The sequence below is a fragment of the Rhinopithecus roxellana genome, chromosome 10, assembly GCF_007565055.1.
Source record: "Rhinopithecus roxellana isolate Shanxi Qingling chromosome 10, ASM756505v1, whole genome shotgun sequence".
NCBI classification, from domain to species: Eukaryota; Metazoa; Chordata; class Mammalia; order Primates; family Cercopithecidae; genus Rhinopithecus; species Rhinopithecus roxellana.
In genome coordinates this window covers 89722977-89744343 of record NC_044558.1, presented here as the reverse complement: position 1 = coordinate 89744343, position 21367 = coordinate 89722977, and the positions used below count along the sequence as shown (strand labels likewise).

The 21367-nt window shown below is 35.9% G+C and overlaps 1 protein-coding gene across 3 annotated transcripts in view; it reads right to left on the bottom strand.

Moving 5' to 3' along the window:
• Nucleotides 1–21367, bottom strand: part of MED13L (mediator complex subunit 13L) — a 321844-nt gene that overhangs the window by 56221 nt on the left and 244256 nt on the right. For 2 of the 3 annotated variants that reach the window (XM_010380135.2, XM_030938391.1), the window contains exons 5-8: nt 8044–8189; nt 5459–5653; nt 4906–5094; nt 808–973 (exon numbers count right to left, since the gene is read on the bottom strand). In XM_010380135.2, coding sequence (XP_010378437.2) covers nt 808–973; nt 4906–5094; nt 5459–5653; nt 8044–8189 — 696 coding nt within the window. Of the gene's footprint in view, nt 1–807; nt 974–4905; nt 5095–5458; nt 5654–7393; nt 7479–8043; nt 8190–21367 lie in introns of those variants that run through there. The other variant, XM_030938392.1, reaches the window with a different exon arrangement.

Genomic DNA, 21367 nt, shown 5'->3' with positions numbered 1-21367 from the left:
ATGTCCATATTCATTCTGTTTCAGAGAATCAAGACTCATTTGTCCTACTTTCATTAGTCAAGAAAGTAGACATCTACTCATATTAAAACAGATATGAAACTGTGCTGATTATGTTTACATAAATCTTGATAAGTGGAATAGCACTTATTGACTACTGTTTGTCATTATCATTTAGGCAATAAAATAATCATCAGCAGTCTTTTCTAAAAAATCAATTCTCCCCTTATTCCAAAAGTATGTTAAAGAAGAAAGGCAGGGAGATTGGAAAGGAAGGAAAGTTAGGTGGGGAAAGAAAAGAATATAATTTTCTCAAATCAACAAACAGGAGCACGGCAGATAATAAACACCCCTCCAACTGTCATCAGTCTAGTTCAAAAATGTATTGTTAATGACAATTAAGGCCAGTACACAATAGTAAATCAGCAAGGAAGGTTCTTTCCCTTCATAATAGGGAAGCACTCATACACTGATATACAAGGAAAAACCAAACCCACTGGTTACTGTCCTGACACCCACAGTAAATCTCTATGCCAGCTGTGCTACAAAATGTCAGGTCAACACCATGCCAATCTGTGCAGTATGAGGAACTTCGAAAACTTCCTCGATAATGAAATCAAGTACAGTAAATGTCTTGATTTTAACATCTTTATTTCAAATTTTGTTCTATTAAATTCAAAAAGATGCAATACTCATCTGGTGACTTCTCAAATTTGGTCACACAATAGTGCAATGTGATTGACATTTTTCAGGTAGCAATCAAGGAGATGGTTACTAAACTATGATCTAGACATAATCGAGAAAACATACTTGGACTGGGTTCTGTTGAGGATGCATTCCTTCCAGACTCGATGGACCATATGATTGTGGAGTTTTGGAGGAATCTTCCCCGATCTCTTTGGACTGTGCATAGTTATCATCCCCCCATCTTGGGAAACTAGGTGACTGGCAGCACTCTGCACACCTCCACTCTCACCTGAAAAAAAAAAGGCAATTTGGAATGTTAAGATTTTCTGAAAAGGTTTCCTACTTCATAGACTTATTTAACATAAATATAACATAACATATATATCTTATTTAACATAAACATGCATTTTAATTGTCGAAAGTCATACACATGTCGCTTTTCCCCTATCCCCTGGCTATAACACTATCCATAATTATGAGTAAAGTTTGTGTCAGAATGGATTTTTTCCCTGAAACTTTGACCACATGATTCTTTGTTCTCTCCCTAAATCAACTAATCAGATGAACACTCACACACCCATAAGGGCACACACATAGAGATGCACTCCTACTCCACATGTATTTGATACAACTTAGAAGGAAGGGTTCATACATCACAATATTAAAGATGCAAACTTCCACTGACTGTTTTAGATTTTAAATCTTAACACAGTCAATGAGTTTCAAGGCAAAAGGAAACAGTAGAGGGAGCTTTATACTCATGTAGCTAAATGGCTGTGTATCAGCAGCACACAGTGCAGTGGATAGGAAAAAGAAAAGTAATGGCACAAAGCTTTTAACAAGGTCAAATTTCAAACTTGTGTGTGGTACTGTTTGTCCTTATGCCTGACACCATGTATTTAAAACTTAGTACTAAAACACTGAAAGAGGTTGTCTTGACATTTTATGTCAGAGGACTAAAAATTCATTGGTTTCTCTCTAGTAACTCCACTTAGTTTTTCCAAATACAGTGGTTATTAATATAATCTATTTCTTTCAATTATGTTCATTATGATTGTTGATGATACTGGTTGTTGTTTACATTTTGAGTATTTTACTACTTCTATCTTATATAAGACAAATACCAAAGTCAATTTCCAGTATTAAATTCTGACTGAATCACTTTTATCTATTTGACTTAGTAAGTATATTATGGATTTTCTTCTCAATAGAACTATGATGCAAAACATCTTAACGAAAGTCAAGATGAAAAAGAAAGAAGCAACCTTATAACAGAAACTAAGTATTCTTATTATCAATGAAAGATGATGATAATATGAGCTAAATGATCAGGCGTACATCTATTAAAAAAAAAAAAAAAAGACCCAAATGCTTATATTCTAAGGAAATGAAGCACGCTTGTTTCCGATAAAAGTATTACCATATTACAAATGAGATAAGAAATTTGAACTTTCTTTGCTACCTTTCATTTTAAAAGTTCCCAACTTGGTTCATGATGCAAAAGAATTAATTTCAATTTTACAATTGCTTTCCAAACACCAATTATAAAACTAGGCAAACTGAAGAAACAAATAGAAGTAGGTAACATAGACTTTCTCTCGGAAACATCCTACCAGACAGCTAAAGAGATCATATGCCCATGGTATCATAAAGAAACAATTTATGACCAAGAAAAGAAACAGTAGGGAGAAACAAGCCACACAGACTTTTCTGACTAAAGCTAGGTTGAAGCTTTTCAGTAGCACTTAAATGACTGAACTAAAATCTGAGTGGTATCTTAGATGGAATTAAACAAGACTTATTACTCCAAGCTGTTAAAATGCATGTTGAATGTTGTTACTTGCAATTGCCTCTACATATCAAAGAGGCAAGTGGATATACCAACCCAGATAAGGTATGAGTAACATCACTAATACCATTTGGCCCTACTAAGCCCTCTGCTAATCCAGGAGAACCTTGGTGTTTTTTATAGGGCAAAGTAGCCCATTCTGTCCTATATCTAGAAAAATATGACATTCAACTACAGAATGTCAAGGCTGACCAGGATACTCTCCAATACAGCATTAAGACTCCTAACCTGTAATTCAACATCCTATGATACGAAAATTTAGGTAAATTCATTTTACTGCAAGGATACTGGCAGCTTTTGTTCAGTTTCGTGTGTTTATCTGAAGGAACAAGGCGACATCAGGGGATTTATTTATCAAGGCCTAACACAATAGCATACAGAGTTAGGGGGAAGGAATTTGAAGATCCATAGTTAACTATTCCACATTGAAATTCCGCATCAACAAAACCTCTTGTTTCTAAATTATGACTATTAAGACTTCTGAACTGACCAGAGGTCAAGCATCATGCACACAGCAGGCCTTCAATTTTAAGTTGAATGCAAATTTCACTAAGTACAAGGCAAAACAAAAACAAACAAAAGTGGATAACTTAATAATGTAGTACAATTGTTAAAAATCCAAATTGTGATGTGACATTAGAAACTTTTCAAAATACTGCTAATTCTAATTTTCATATCTATGATTATTACTACAAAAGACTGTGAAAGTCCTTTTTTTAATTGAATACAGTTGATTGATGACAAATCCTTTCAAGGAATCATCCAAATTCTCTGCTCTACCAAATGAAAGCTGGAAGTACTTTTTTATTTTTACGAGACAGGGTCTAGCTCTGTCGCCCATGCTGGAGGGCACTGATGCTATCTTGGCTCATGGCAACCTCCCCCTCCTGGGCTCAAGCCATCCTCCCATCTCAGCCTCCCAAGTAGCTGGAATTACAGGCATTTGTCACCATGCACAGCTAATTTTTGTAGAAACAGGATTCCACCATGTTGCCCAGGATGGTCTGAAACTCCTGAGCTCAAGCGATCCACCTGCCATGACCTTCCAAAATGCTGGGATTACAGGCATGAGCCACTATGCCTGGCCTTGGATGTACTTTTTTCTTTTTGTTTTGTTTTAAACCATCTCAGCAAATACATGGCTCTTAAAAACAGACACGTCCATTTCCATGTCTCCCACAAAACATCTGAGTAATGTCCTCCAGATAATGTGTGCTAAACTTCGAGTTTTGAATACTGCTTTAAATTATTGCTATCACTTGTATATGACTATTATTTACCAAGCACTTGTATATATTACCTAATATGTACTACAATCCAATAAAGTATGTATTTATCAGAAAAAATAACTGAGATTCAGAAAAACTATGAGAATTAAATAGTCACTCACCTTGTGAATGATACAGCCAGGTTTTATAACTAGGTGTGTTCAGTCACAAAGTTTATGCTTTTTCCCAATATCTTAACTATAAACATTTATTTAATGCCCACTAATTGCCAAGAATTATGCTAGAAACTTTGAAATTTTGTCTTACTCTGGTAATTTTCACGAGGATTACGTATGTATCATGCTTGATAGTTTATTTTCAAAGTTTAGCAGCCAAGGCTTTATTTACTCTAATGTTCCTGCCAGCTTGGCCTACATTCAATGCGTATAAATAAATAATCTAATTTCAGCTCAAGTATGATGAGTATCCTTTCCATACTGACCACATTTCTAATTAAAGTGAAGTCAACTACAACAATAACAAAGTTAATAGAGGAACTATACTACTCAACAAAGAAGACAAAAATACTCCCAATTTAAACAATTTCTGAATTTTTCCATGAAGACAGGCAGTTCCCACTGTCAAAATTGTCCCATATAATTAATATTTATTATTAATGCAGACACATTACTGACAGGAAAAAGCATTTATTTAGAGCTCCTAATCGCTAGTCTAACTTTACATCTAACAGGGAAAAGAGCTGCCCAAGGCCTGTCCCTAGCTGGCAATGGTCATTGGGGCGGAGACTTCAGTCATTCTCTGATTTAGTGTTCTTCAGTTGTTCACAATTATTTTAAAAACCAACCTACATTTTATCTATATGTGGACACACACACGTAAAGGGCAGATGTGTGTGCAAACCTTAAAAGAATCTAAACTATTTAATAACAATAAAGACTAATATGGACAGAGTTAAAATTCTGAAGTATAGGAATTCTGTGTGTTGATAGTTCTCCTTCTCCATTTTGTAAAATCCTTACGTTACTCTACTACCTCCATCACTTCAAAGAGGAATTTCTGTTTTCTCACACCTGTTCCACAGCAGGTAGACTACACAATTGTCTGAGATCTCTTCTCCCCAGGACACTCCAGGATCCTACTCACCTAGGATGGCCTGTTCTGGAGAGGTGGGAGGAGTCAGAGGCATCCCACAGTTACTTGGGTCCTTCACACTACCAAGCCCTTGCTGCCCAACTGTAATGTGGCCTCCAGCACTGGCAACACTCTGAGGAACCGGGATGTCATTCTGAGAGATCAAAACAAATGCTGAAGGGTAAACCATCCGAACACCACCTATAAGCAAAGAGAACAACGAAAGAACCAGGACTGAGAAAGAATTCACACAAGACTCCCAATTTTATGATTCCAGTGGTGAAAATGGGATGCTCATGAAGTACTGCCAAAAGTGATAGGCTCCATTCTCTCACAAGTTAATAGCTGTTTAAACATGTGTTCCAACATGATGCATTTGGAATACAGGGACCAAGGGTGCTTCAGGCAAGATAACTACTCAGCATATACCATTGTGTCAAAGAGAATTTCTTTAAAAAGATGGGAAAATTATGGAGATTATTTCTGATGAATCTAAATGATTATCTTCTTAAATTAAGGAAGAGGAAGAAGAACAAAGTTCTTCAGGCAAAATATTTTCTCTTACCAACAATTACTTCAACTGCCACAGGGAAATCATCATCATATCCCAAATCATCTTCCTCTTTCGATTCCTCTTTCTTTTTTAGCACCATCGGGTAGAAATACTGCCATTCCTCAATCAACTTACGAGTGGCTGGGTCTGACATCTTGTATGCTTGGCCTGTTAGCGTCCCATTTAAGCCATAAGGACTTACCAGTACTATAGGGGGAGGAGAAACACATGTTAAACATTAGAGAAATAATTCCTACTTAAGTGCAACACTACATATGTGGTAATTTTAGATTACAGTATCACTTAATGTACATTGCTCTTTATTTCCTAACTCTATTTAAAGTATGATTTAAAATAAATTTTTTTAAAAATTATTTTTGTAGAGACTGGGTCTCACTATGTTGCTCAGGCTGGTCTTGAACTCCTAGGGTCAAGTGATGCTCCCGCCTTAGCCACAAGAGTATGATATTTTGAAGTCTCTTATTTTAAAATTTCTTATTATTTATACACCTCTCACTTCCCATAATTTTTAAAGGAAATAAAATATGGATAGTCCAATGTTATCAGACAGCTATGCTTTGAAGCATATACGTATGTTTAATAATAGCTTGTACAATATAAACACTGAACCTTCCAAAACAGAAGAAAATCATTCAACACATATACCCCAAACGCTGCCTAAAACTTGAATACTCTTGTGGTTCCGGAGACTCCCTAAACATCTGTGGTAATCAAAGAATAACATATAAATAAAATTTCTAACAGTGGGAAAGTCTTAATATAAAAAAGCTTGAAGCATAATAGTTATCATTTCTGTTTTGACTGTTTTAGAGGTCTGTTGATAAAACAACTCTAAGTAAAATTTTATTTAACTCAACGTAAAGGACCCAAAATTCATCTTCTTTCGGTATTTGACCTTGATGTCATTTTCACTGAGTCTGACACAAAAATATAGTTAATATAGGACTGTGAATTATCCAGCCAGTTCACAGCCTTGGAGTGAGTACTTCAATCTTCCAAATAATATTTTTCTAAAGATAAAGGCTACTTTTCTTAATTCTAATTTTTTACAAAAACTCAGCATGGTCATTAAACGGAATGCCTTCTTTTTTTTAATTTTTTGAAGAGCTAGATCATATGTCACATCAATCAAGAGAGAGATAGCTATAGACATTACATGTTTCGTGGAGTCTTTCTGCTGTTCCTCAATGATCCAAATGGGATAAAAATACTGATTCCAACACACACAATTAATCAAATGTAATTTTTTTGCAATAATGCTTCCAGGAAATTCCCACATCAATTGGGATAATTATGCTCATCATATTATCCATAAGGACAGCAACTGCCTTAGTATGGTCTTCCTCCACACCAATCACCAATCCCTCTTTTCATACTCTTGTATTGGTTCTAATAAATGGTTGCTTTTCAAAAAAAAAAAAAAAAAAAAATCTGACAAGCCATAATTTGCAAATACTGTACAATTTGTACTACACAGTTTAAGAACTGGGTTTTGAATATTCTAGCAGTTCATACACTAAACACCTAACATTACACAGCTTAAAATTTATTGCAGTAGGGGAGCTGGAGTTAAAAATTAGGACACAGTTAAATGTGGATTCAATGTTCTTTCTTATCTCAAAAAAAAAAAAAGTTTTATTATCTTTGGGGCAAGAAACAGATGCTTTCATTGAATTAAATCAGAATAGTTTATAGAAAACAAAAAACAAATACAATGGAGTCTAAATGCTCATGACAGGCTGTTACAACAATTATAATATTTTAGTCAAGTCTGTTAAAATAACAGTGTTTTTTAAAATTATATTGTGTGATATGCTAAGACCATTTCAACCAGACATCTCTAATAATGACATATGACTGAACCAAAAAAAGATTGCCTCCATATGGTTCAATCTAATATTATAACATTTAAAAGCTGTTACTCACAGAAAATTCTGAATTCCAAAGACAAAACAAAGATTTGTAATGCTCAGATCAAAAGGACATGAAGTTATTTTGGTGATATCTAGGTGGTAAAGCTGAGAATTAATGAAAATATGAATGTATGAGTTAAATTACAACTAAATATCTATTACCAATGGAGTTTAAAATTAAAACAAAGGCACATCGCTGAAGAAACTATACACTGTATAATTCTAGAACTTTGATTCTGACTGAAATTTCAAATACTAAGTATAATGGTAATCTTCTATAAACCATTACATCCCTAAAACCTTGTTAATAAACACAACAATGAAAACCTTTAATTTGTGACTTTGGTCAATTACTCATTGAATTATATTTTTCAAGTATTTATAATTTTCTTTTGTTCTGAAGGAAATTCTACATTTTATTCTTACAAAAGAATATACATAAGACCATCTTATATATGCGAGAAGCTTCAGCAAAAAACTAACACACTATTACTACTTAATTATGAAATGGTAGTCTTTTCTTCCTTCTTCAAAATCTGACCCTTATGCTTAGTTTTACAATGTCCATTTAAGATAATGTCTCACCCTGCAAAACTTTACTGGGCAAGATGGTTATCCACTCGGTGGTAGATAGGGGTGGAGAGCAGGAACATCCACACTTACCTTGAAATGGTGCAGGTGAAGACTGAGCCATGTGTATATGCTCCTCATTGATCAAATAAATTGGCTGGTGCTGGGCAATCTCCACACTTGTGCATACATTACTTTCTCCATGTAGAAAGAATGTGAAAGCACAGGACAAATGCTCACTACAAAAGAGAGAATGAGAAACTCAACTTTATATTTTGGTAGGAAATGGGTGCTAGAAACAGGAACTACAGGTAAGATACAACTCTACTTTATCAACCGTCCAGTAAGGCTGACTTCTAATTATGGGCAAAACAGAAACTTCTAATTCATTATTGACAAACTAAGCCATCAGATAAATCTGGAAATATGAATATACTGCAGTGAGAACTTCTGTAAGTTACTGTACAAAATGTTTCCAGTTTCATTTGCATAAAATCTCTTATGCCAACTATAAATAACTAAGAACAGAGAATTGAAATAGTTTTCTATTGTCTCAGTGTCCAGCACATGACAAGCCAGTGGTCACTGGGCCACTTTAAAAAATTAAAATGTTTCTCTATCACACAGTGACACAAATATATTCTTCTTTGACCAGTATGTTTAGATAACATTTTTTATTTTACCAAAATACATTTCACCAAAGGAAACACCCAGTCTTGGTATCCGGGTATTTAGCATGACAGAGTAAATTCAAGATAGTGAGTACAATTTTAAAAGAATTTTGAAAAAAGTTTTAAAAACCCTTGATATCATACTTCTAAGTTTATAAAGTTCACAAAAGCAAAAATGTACATAATTTGAACATCTATAGGTATAAAACAATATAAATAGTAAAAACACTCTGTCCTTTATGAAAATGACACTAGCAACACACCATCTTCTACATACATTATACCTGGCACATTAAATAGGACCAAAACATAGTTTTACTGATTGTGGATTGGCTTATTTTTCAACTGTAAATTTTGGCTAAGGGAGTTTGAGCTGACTTATCCCTATTCATGCCCACTATTTCATGTAGTTACTAGCTTATTTGTAAGAAGCTGGTGGGAGAAATATATGTAGACCATAGCCACAGAACATGTTCTCTTTCCCACTGAGTCCCAACTGTGCATGAGAACAAATACAACCAACATTTATCTAAGAACGGTGCAAGGAGTCTGAAGTGACACTGAAGAAAACACAGTCCTTGCCCTCAAGGAGCATATTCACTAGCAAGAGACTGACATGAAAGCACACAAATAAAATAAAGCCAGGCACAAACATACAAATAATAATAAAATGTCATAGAAAGGCTAAGGAGTAGTGATTTCTTCAATTTAGAATACATGAATGCTTTAAGAAGACAAGAACAAATGAAAATGTGAGAAATATCCATTCAGGTATTTTGCCCAGCTTTTAATCTGGTTGGTTTCTGCTACTGACTTGAGTTCCTTAGATATTCCACATATTAATCCCCTGTCAGATATATAGTGTGCAAATATTTTCTCCTATTCTGTGGGTTACCCTTTCACTCTGTTGGTCAATTCCTTTGCTGTGCAGAAACTTTTCAGTTTGATATAATCCCATTTTCTGTATTTGCTTTTATTACCTGGATCTTTGAAGTTTTATTTTTAAAATCCTTGCCCAGATCAACGAATGTGAAGAAGGATTTCTCCTATGGTTTCTTCTAGTAGTTTCATAGTTTTTTATTTTTTTGAATTGGTTTCGTATGTGGTGAGAAACAGGGGTCTAGTTTCATTTCTCTGCATGTAGAAATTCAATTTTCCTAGCATCATTTTTTGAAGACATTATTCTTTCCTCCAGTATGTGCTCTTGGCACCTTTTAAATCAAGTGTCTATTGATAAGTGAATTTATTTCTGGGTTCTCTATTCTGTTCCATTGATTTATGTGTCTGTTTTTATGCCAGTGTCATGCCATTTTGCCCACTATAGCTTTATAGTATATTTTGAAGTCAGGTACTGTGATGTATTCCCCCACCACCGCTTTGTTCTGAAAATAAAACATGCAAACGGCCAAGAGGTATATATAAAAAATGTTCAACATGAGTAATTAGGGAAATGCAAATCAAAACCACAGTAAGATATCCCTTCACTTCAATTAAAATGGACATCATCAAAAAGATAACAGATAACAAGTGTTGGCAAGGATGTGAAGAAAAGAGGACATTTATACACTGTTGGTGGGAATGTAAATTAAGACAGCAATTATGAAAAACAGTACAAAGATTTCTCAAAATGTTAGAAATACAACTACCATATGATTCAGTAATCCCACCACTGGGGATATACACAAAGGAAATGAACTCAGTATGTCGAAGAGTTATCTGCACTCCCATGCTTATTCATGATTATTCACAATAGTTAAGATATGGAATCAACCTAAGTGTCCATCAACGGATGAATGAATAAAGAAAATGTGGTATATAATACACAACGGAATACTATTAAGTTATAGAATGAAATCCTGTCATTTGAGACAACATGGATGAACCTGGAGGACATTATGTTAAGTGAAATAGGTCAGACACAAAAAAACAAATACCACATGAATCTAAAAAAGCTGATCTCATATAAGTAGAGAGCAGAATTGTGATTATCAGAGGCAGGGGAGGGGAAGGGAAGAGATGGAGGAGGTTAGCCAACAGTTACAGTTAAGAACAATACGTTCTAGTATTCTAATGCACAGTAGGGTAACTAGTCAACAGTAATGCATTGTATATCTCAAAATAGGTAAAACAGAGAATGTTCTTACCACAGAGAAATGATAAATGTTTGAGGTTATGGATTTGTTAATTACCCTGATTTGATCACTACACACTATATACTGGTATCCAAGCATCACTTTGTAGCTCATAAATACATACAATTATTATGTGTCAATTTAAAATAAAATAGAACTAAAAAAAAAGAAAGAAAATAGGGGTTAATAGTAGAAAGAAAAGAAAAAGAGAAAACATGAGGCAAAGAACAGATGTGGTTACAAGAAGGATGTCGTTTGGAAACTCTTAACAGAGGAATGGTGGGATGTGACTGGAAAGGAGTCAAAAAAAGGATGTTGGAGGCCATCCCTTGAGACATCGAAAGACTCGTATATGCAAAATAACAGGGAGTTAATTTTAAGGATTAGTTTTAGAAAGTTTAAAGAATTGTTATAAAAATTTCAAAATAGTTTTCATTTGAATTTGCTATGTCCCAAAACACAAATGGTGAGAAGCATAAATTAAAAAAAAAAAAAATCAAAATCAAATCAAGTATCTTTTATATTGATAACTTAAAAAAACCAAAATGTCCTTTTAAAAGGGACACTGAAAACAAGAAAAATAGAAGTTATAGTGGAGCCGGGCGTGGTGGCTCACGCCTGTAATCCCAGCACTTTGGGAGGCTGAGATGGGCGGAACACAAGGTCAGGAGATCGAGACCATCCTGGCTAACACGGTGAAACCCCGTCTCTACTAAAAACACAAAAAATTAGCCGGGTGCGGCGGCAGGCGCCTGGAGTCCCAGCTACACGGGAGGCTGAGGCAGGAGAATGGCGTGAACCCGGGAGGCAGAGCTTGCAGTGAGCCGAGATCGCACCATCGCACTCCAGCCTGGGCGACAGAGTGAGACTCCGTCTCAAAAAAAAAAAAAAAAAAAAAAAAAAGAAAGTTATAATGGAGATATAACAGAAGCCACCAGTAACTATATAATTTTTGGTAGGTTATTTCATCACTCTGATCAGTTTCCATATATGTAAAAGCACCTGTTAGTGCAGACTGCTGGGCCCCTGAGGCTCTGATTCAGGAGTTTTAGGGTGGGCCCCATAAATCTGCATTTTTAACAAGTTCCCATGTGATGGGGCTGCTGCTCCTGGCTCAAAGGCCACACTTTGAGAATCATTGGATTTGATAAAGCCTAAATCCCAACTATTAAATTCTATTTTTTCTAAGATCATGTAAAACAAGGACAGGAATGACAGCACTGACACTAAAGTTGAATCCCCTGTGACCTAGCAACAGCACTTCTAAGAATTTATCCTACATATAAAACTATGGTACTGAGTAGTTATAGATTATAGCACTGCTTGTAATAAAGTCTGAAAAACACTAAAATGCCCATCAGCAGAGGACCTGTTAACTAAACCGTGGTATATAAGCTACAAAGTAATGCCCTGCAGCCAAGTAAAAGGAAATGATCACACTGATATGGAAACACCTCCAACAAGGACTGTTATGAGAAAAAAGGAACAAGGTACAAAACAGTATGAATAATATACACCCAGTTGTATAAAATGGGAAAGTGGGGAGAAAAATATTTCCACACACAATTTGCTTACATTGGCATAACATTTTTCTGAAAAGATCATTTAAAAAAAAATAACAATGGCTGGACAAGGTGGCTCACGCTTGTAATCCCAGCACTTTGGGAGGCAGAGTTGGGCAGATTGCTGAGCTCAGGAGTTCAAGACTAGCCTGTGCAACATGGCCAAAACCCTATCTCTACAAAAAATACAAAAATTAGCTGGTTGTGGTGGCACTGCCTGTAGTCCCAGCTACTCAGGAGGCTGAGGTAGGAGGACTGCTTGAGCCTTTGAGGTTGAGGCTGCAGAGGGCCCAGATCATGCCACTGCACTCCAGCCTGGGTGACAGAAAGACTCTGTCTCAAAACAATCCCTAATAACTTTGGTTGGTTCCCTCGGGGAATGAAATGGCATGACTAAAGGAGAAAGAGAGAATTCACAATATTCTTTTATACTCGTTGAAACGTGGGGTCTTGTGTCACACAGAAAGCAATGTGAAGGCAAGATCTGAGGAAGCCCTTGCCTCCTATCCTTATGCAGCGCTGCTTGTTGGCCCAACCAGGGGAGTGCTCTAGAGGAATCCGCGGTGCTTCCATTTGGCATACTTGGCGCTTAGTCAAAGCCTGCTGAGACCCTGATTTTGTAATCCAACATACTAGTTACTTGATTAGCAACCCATCAATATCTTTATCCAAAGCAATGCTAAAAATGGTGAAATAAAAACTGCACTGAGAACCGAATCCTGTGTCATCTCATCAGGTAACTCCAAGTTACAAATTCAACAGTGAGTTGTCACTCATTCTGCTCTAAAGAGAATAATCAAAAAGGTTATGTCAAATGTCTTGATAAATATGGACACATAACTATCATATTTCTCTGATCTAGAAATCTGCCTGTAAGTAAAACCCAGGTGTTTTCATACAAAGTCCAACCTCCCTTATTTCACAGATCAAATGTGAAATTGTTAAAATGAGATCAGATTTGAGAATGAACACTGAAGGGGTTCTACAAATAAAAAGTATAGATATGTTAGGGTATATGAGAAGTGGGAGGTAAATCTTTATTACAAGCTCTATAGCATGTTCTTTCTTCTTGTCACTTATTACTCACTTTTACCTGAACCTTTACTCACCCCATTTCTCACCCCATTTATTTCATATATTTTCATTAAAAATTTTAAGAGACTATGGAGATCATTAAAGTCAACCTCTTTCTGATTCGGAGGAAGGCAAGACTGCGCCCAAAGTTACACAGCAAGTTCAGAGCACAGCTGGAATAAAAACCTGGTCCTTCTTAACATAGCGTATGGTACATCCAAGATTTTCTACCTTCGATCAATGCTGCCTTCACCCCTATTCAACATCAACATAAATCAGACACAATGTAACTTAAACTAGTCCCTGCATCAATTCTACTATCTCCCTTACTCCTATAGGCTAGAAGATACTATCAAATGAATACATAGAACCAAAAACATGGCAAGGTCAACGGAAAATTGGAGCTTCACCTCTGTTCTCTTGGGGGCACATCACTTGACAAGTATTCCACGCCTTCTCAACTCTGTTTGTTCTCCACTCTACTCAGTAAATCAGGTCTGATTCAACTAATTCTTTGTTTAACCTCTTTCTCACCTTAAAAATCTCTGCAGTTAAACTTCACTCGCCCTTCCCTAGAGATTCCTTTCTTTCTGTGAAGGCACTCCTATACTTACTCTCTTCCATCACGAATAATCTTTATTTCTTCCTCAATTTGCTTCAGGTAACCCAACCCTGAAGCACCTCCTCTTGATCATGCTACCCATTTTTTCACCCTCTACCAACTAATATCAAGTAACTAATATATAAATAAAATGATAAAAAATGGAGACATTAATACTAGTATCATCACTAAATAATCTACACAGAAATGAAATAACTTTTCTAAGTATTATAAAAGAAATAAATAAGGAACTAAGAAAATAATGGGAGTTGGGTCTATTCTAAAAAGGGATTGGTCAGAGGAAAGCTTCTCTGAAAAAAAAAAGCGGGGGAAGGAAGCATTTAAACTGAAGTTTGAATCATAAGAAAAAGCAAAGTGGTAAAAAAACTATTACAAAAAAACTGAAAATTATATGTGCAAAGGTATGGAGTTGAAGAGTTTGCCATTTATAAAGACATTTTTGAAAGGCAATGTGGTTACATCACTGAGAAAATGAAAAAAACTAGTGTAATTAAACCTACTGAAAAGACAAAGATTATCAGAGTAGCTAAAATAAAATAAATCCATCTACATATTGCACAAAAGGCATGCAAAGTAAAATTACACCAAAAGTTAAAAAAAGTGTAGAAAATCATATGCCAGATGAATTCTAACAAGAATAAACCTGGTATAGGAATAACAATAAATAAAACAATGAAATATTTTAAAACAAGTTCATCAATAAATATACAAAGAGAAATTCAAGAAGAAAAGTAATCAACCATGAACATGTACACAGCCACAATGGCATGCAATATAGCTCAGAAATACATACAGAAAAAATCAGAATAAGGAGAAACCGACAAGTCTAAAATTAATAAATATTTTAACATGTCTTCTAGTGAATACCATGGCCTTCCAGAAAGAAAGAACGTATAATCTTTCCATGAATACATGGAAGAGCTACAAAAATTGAGTATGTAACAAGACACAAGACAAGTATTACATTTCAAAGAAATGATGATACACACAGTCTACATACTCTTATTGGTTTTTTTTTTTTTTTTTTTTTTTGGAGACAGAATCTCACTCTGTCACCCAGGCTGCAGTGCAGTGCCACGATCTCAGCTCACTGCAACCTCCACCTCCCAGATCAAACGATTCTCATGCCTCAGCCGCCTAAGGAGCTGGGATTACAGATGTGTGCCACTACGCCCTGCTAATTTTTGTATTTTTCCATGGAGGCAGGGCTTCACCATTTTGGCTAGGCTGGTCTCAAATTCCCGACCTCAGGTGACCCACCCACCTTGGCCTCCCAAAGTCAGCATACGTATTCTTTAACAACAGTGTAATTTAGTTAGAAATCAATAGTTTTGTTTTTTTCAAAGGTTAAAATAAAATCCCTTTGTTTGAAAACTTAAACGTGTACTTCCTAATAAATCATGGGTTACAGAAGAAATCACAATGGAAATCACAAAATATTTAAAACTGAATGACAACAAAAGTAATACATGTCAAAATCTACCAGAAACAGTACTTACAGAGTAATTTATATCCTTATAGGCCTAGAAGTCTTAAAAGAAATGAAGAAAGCAAAGAGTAAATACAGTAAAACAGAAGGAAGAAAATAATGACAAAAATGTGTATTATTAATAAAATAGGAAAAAGCAATAGAAAGGATTAACAAGATAAAACTTTTTTGAGCAGACTAACAGATAACAAAAATATTAGGTATGACTGATGTAAGGAGAGGGATGAAAGATGTATGTGCAGGGAGCTAAGTGCTCTAATAAACAATCCTGGGAACAAAAATAGAGGAAATAACTACAAACAGAATGAACACTTTTAACAAAAAAATACTATAAATACAGTAACTTTATGCCAATAAATTTGATACATAAGAAATAAGTAATTTTCTATAAAAATAAAAGAATTTGAAAACAGTAAGTAAAAAAAACCATCCACCCACTTCAATACCATCTTAGAAGGATTTACCAAATTTTCAAGGCTCAACCCATTTCTCTTATTCAAACTGCTTCAACAAATGATGTGATGAATTCACATCAGCAAATCTATGAAACTACTACAATGCATTAACAGATGAATGAGAAAAATCAAAGAATCTATCTCAATACCTACGAAAGAAGCATGTTAAATTTCAGGGAAAAAAATTCAATAATAATTATTTCTAAAACTCTTAGGGAACTCTGGGAATCAAAAGGAACTGACCGAAACAGATAAAGCAATTGTCTTGCTTCATGTCAAAACTTTACAAGAATCCCTTTTAAAAAATGGAGCAAAACAAAGATAAGTGCTTTTCTACACAACACTGCCCTAGATATCCAAGTCAATGCAATAAGACAAGAAAAGAAAAAAGGTGGTATAAAAATTAGAAACGGGCCAGGTGCGATGGCTCACACCTGTAATCCCAGCACTTTGGGATGCTGAAGTGGGCGGATCACGAGGTCAAGAGATCAAGACCATCCTGGCTAACACAGTGAAACCCGTCTCTACTAAAAATACAAAAAAAAAAAAAAAAAAAATCTAGCCAGGAGTGGTGGCGGGCACCTGTGTTCCCAGCTACTCTGGAGGCTGAGGCAGGAGAACGGCATGAATACGGGAGGCGGAGCTTGCAGTGAGCCGAGATCGGGCCACTGCACTCCAGCCTGGGCAACGGGGGGTGGGGGGGGGGGGGAGAAAAAGAAAGGAAGTGGCGATGCTATCTTTATTTGCAGATGGATATGATTTTCTTGGATTTCCTATGTAGATAATATATAGACTAAGAGAACTAACAAAAGAGATCAAGAAAGTAGATAAGGTTGGTAGATGCAAGTTCAGTAATAGTCGTATTCCTACAAAAAACTTAGAAAATATAATGGGAAAAATATATTCTATTAGCAATAGCAATAAAAACTGTAAGGTACCCAGAAAATAAACCAACAAAAGACAGCTTAGGTTTCTTGGAGAAATTTATAGAATAGTCTGTTTCAAGAATATAAAAGAATATAAAAAGTCTTTTAAAAGATGTATCATATTCCTGGATATAATAAATACCATAAAGATTATAATTTCCCCAAAATGACCTAAAAATTCCATGTAATTCTAATCAATAGCCTAAGTTTTTGACAAGCTGATTTTAAAATTTATATAGAACACAGAGTCAAGAATAGCCAACCTGATTTTAAAGAAAGGAAAAAAAAAGTGAGAGACAACCTGCTAGTATCACTATTTATAATTAAACCATGGTGATTATAACAGGATAATAATGACTCAAGGACAAAGAGGTCAATGGAACAGAACAGGAAACTCAGAAATCAACCCTCCAATGGCCCAGTAATCCCCAACATTCAGCCCCAGTTACCCTTCTAACCAAATTGCCTATTGCTCTCTCCCCTTTCTTCTCTGCATTCCAGCTTAAGAAGCTTTCTATTATTCAAACAAAACAATTACAATTTGAAATTACTGTTCCCTGTAGCTAGAACTCTCTTCCTTTCAGATATCAACATGGCTCCTCTCTTTACCTCTTACAAGTTTTCCTTAAATGCCAAGACCTCATCAAGACTGTTCTTCTCCACAAAATTTAGTTTCACTCCCCAAGGGTCTCTTCCCTATTTTTTTTCCAATAGCACTCATCACACAGATACACTAACCACAATGCTCAGAGGCTCTGTGGACCTAAAAACAATTTGCAAACTATAAGGCTCTCTATATATTATGTTCTTTCTATAGATACTGGAAACAAAGGGAGATGAGGGTGAGAGTGACAGGAAGGAGGAGAGGAGACAAGGAGAAAGGAAAAGAAGACGGATAGGGAGAGGAAATGATGGTAGAGCAGAGAGGGAGAAGAATACAGGAAAGGGTAGTCGGGATAAGGAAGTAAAGAAGAAGAAGAAGAGAGGGAGAAGAGGATGGGGTAGAAAAAAGGTTTCTGGGATCTACTTGGGATTGTGGTGTATGAGTTTGATTAGGTGTTTTTTTTCTTTTTTTAAATCACATTCAAGAATATAATTACAGCACTGGAAAGCATTCATATTAAGGACTTTATAGAGGTTTGTTCCATAGCTTTACACTTGCCACCTTTTTTATTTTTAAAAATTAAAGTGTAAATTTTGAGGAACAAAAGTAAAACAAATGCTAGAATATTTATGACTAATAAACACCTGGGCTTATACCTGAAATTTGTTCACAGGAACATCATTTTAAGTGCCCCATCAAACACCACTGATAAGAGAGGAAACCACTATAAAAATCATTAAACTATTTTCAAAATAAAAACTTCTTACTTCAAGTACACTACATGACTTAGGGAAGTTTATTCAAGCTAAAAATCCTTTTCACTGGGTGCCTTATTTTCATATTTCACATGTGTTACAAGTATGTCTCCAAATATTTCACCAGATGTTTCTAACTCTTTATTCCAAGCTTCAAAGATCCATTTTTTCCAGAATTAAAGTAAGAAAAAGACCATCAAAATATATTGTTTTAAAGTACTTCTGGGTAAATATGGTCATGTCAGTTTGTGAGTAGTACAAGATCCTCACTCCTCCACTTCACCTTGGAGCTTCCCTAGACATCAGAATTTTAAAAAAACATATTTTTGGCTCTCTAAAGTATGACTCATGAGTGTGTGTGTGTATGTGTACATATATCCCTTTTAAAAACATATAAAAGGAAACTGTGTTAGAGAAAGCCCATCTACTGCTTAAGTGCTAAATAGCTAAACACAACATAAACGTATTCCCTCCTGGCAATTAGTGAAAAAGGAAACATTCAATATTAGCACTGCTATACAATCACTCCATGAGCTACTTCTCCAGCCTCACTCAGTCAAACTACTTCAAGACGGAATGCTCTCTGTGAGTGCCACTCTGGTTCACACCTCTATGGTTTTGCTTGTGTTGGTGTTTTGCTTAGAATAAACTTCTCCTATTGTTCATCTAACCCCTATTTATCTTTTCCATGAAATTACCTTTAAAGCCCCAGAACAGACTAAAATGCTCCTATACATCTCTGTGTATACCCCAATCACACCACTTCAATTTTTATAAGTTTAGGTTTAGCCCATCTCCCTAAATTTTGTGAGGACAGGAATCATATTTTACCTATCACTTTGGACCCCAGAACTTAGTACGGTGCTTGCCATTGATAGATGCTACATTAGCGTTTCTGACGCATTATAACATTCCCTAAAATTTTCTGGCATTTTACTAGAAGACGCAGAAATAAAGCCTAGAATTCTGAGTCATGAGGTGCGGAAGAACACAAATGTAAAGCTCTGATAACCCAGCGAGGAATACACCAGGGCATACACATCGTTAGCCTTGAGAATTTCTGATAATCTCTCTAAGCATTCTTCTGAAAGGAGCCTGCATGAGGCATATTCCTGACAGTTATGGAGAATAATAGTGTTGACTCTCTTTGTAGCCCAAGGTAGCCTATATTCTCTGGGCTAGAAAGGCAACTAGCATAGCAGTCCAACATCTCTTCCACTTTCTCCATAGAGTCTTCTCATCTTAGCTCTTCCCACGGAGATCTCTTTCTTCTCTGCTACCAACAGTACTCACCTCTCACTGGGCACCCATACTATCAGAGAAACTCAGGCTGGGTCACGCCCGTAATTCCAGCACTTTGGGAGGCCAAGTGGGCCTGAGGTTAGGAGTTCAAGACCAGTCTGGCCAACACGGTGAAACCCCGTCTCTACTAAAAACACAAAAATTAGCCAGGCATGGTGGTGCAGCCTGTAATCCCAGCTACTCGGGAGACTTAAGCAGAAGAACAGCTTGAACCCGGGAGGCGGAGGTTGCAGTGAGCCGAGATTGCGCCACTGCACTCCAACCTGAACGAAAAAGCTAGACTGTCTCAAAAACCAAAACAAAACAAAACAAAAAGCAGAGAAACTCACTGAACAAACATTCACTAAGCACACCTATCTTTGTGCCAGACACTGTACTAAATTTAGAGATGTATACATAAATAAGAGCAGATAGCCCTTGGGTATTTTACAGTTTCCTGAGCAAACTACATAAAAACCTTCAAAAGGAACAAAAATATACAAGCATGGAACTATAGTACTCACTGGCATGCACAGCAAGAGCCCAAAGACTTTAAAAGATGCAGAAATATAAACATGGAAAAATTCTGGTAGGACACCTCAGGCAAAATTTTGTACTTTAATACCAAATCATTAAAAACAACAACAACAAATCCCTCAACATATAATTATAATGCTGTATCTTATACTGGTTTGTACCCTATGTAATCTCGACAATTTCTATAAAGAATGGCTGCAACTCATGGAGCAAGGCAAGAGTAGCAGGATACATTTTCCTATCAATTATAAAGTACTATATAACTCACTTAAGCTATACAATATAGTCTGTAATGGCCAAAATTCTATATTCTCGAGGTCCAGTAAGTAAAACTAAAACTATATTCTTATTTATTAATTTATTTATTTAGAGACAGGGTTTCGTTCTGTCACTCAGGCTGGAATGCAGTGGCGCGATCATGACTCACCATAGCCTCGACTTCCCAAGATCCAGCGATTCTCCCACCTAAGCTTCCCGAGTAGCTGGGACCCCAGGCACACGCCACCATGCCAGGCTAATTTTTATATTTTTGGTACAGACTGTGTTTCACCACATTGCCCAGGATCATCTCGAAGGATCCACCCACCTCAGCCTCCCAAAGTGCTGAGATTACAGACATGAGCCACCACACCCAGCCAAAAACTATGCTCTAATAGGGAAAGAAATTTGCTTTCACTCTATCCTTCTAACTTCATCTCTCACTACTTTAATTTATATGTCCGATGCTTCCACCATTGCCCAGTTTGTTTCCTTCACAGGGCTTGTCAAAATTTACAACTATTAATATTTCATTTATTTTGATGATCTCCCTCACCATAATGTGAGCTCCATGAGGGGAGAAACCATGTCTGTCCCCTGCCCTCTGTATCCCCAGCAACTAGCATACTACATGGCACACAAAATCTAATATTTACCGGATAGATGAATGCAGTTTCAGTCATAACCAAAGATTAAATCACTTTTCTTTAGAAAGTTCCATCATGAGAAAAAGAAGAACAATTGACATACACAGTGAAGATTTTTAAAGCTGGAAGAAGTTTAATTATTAATAGGAGAAAATAATATGTCTAGCTATTTTAAAAAGTATCTTTTAAGACTTTTTACTTAAGAAACACAAGGGGTTGGTGTGGGTTATAACTGGGGTAGTTGGGAAAGGACTTGTATAAATGCAAAAGAAAGGACTAGTGTTCCAGATCATTTTATTCTCTTACAATATTCTAAAGTCTCTAAAAAGATATTTTTACTTCTCACATTGAGTTTCAGAATGCAACTATTACAAGTGCTTTCAAAATTTATTATGAGTATTAAT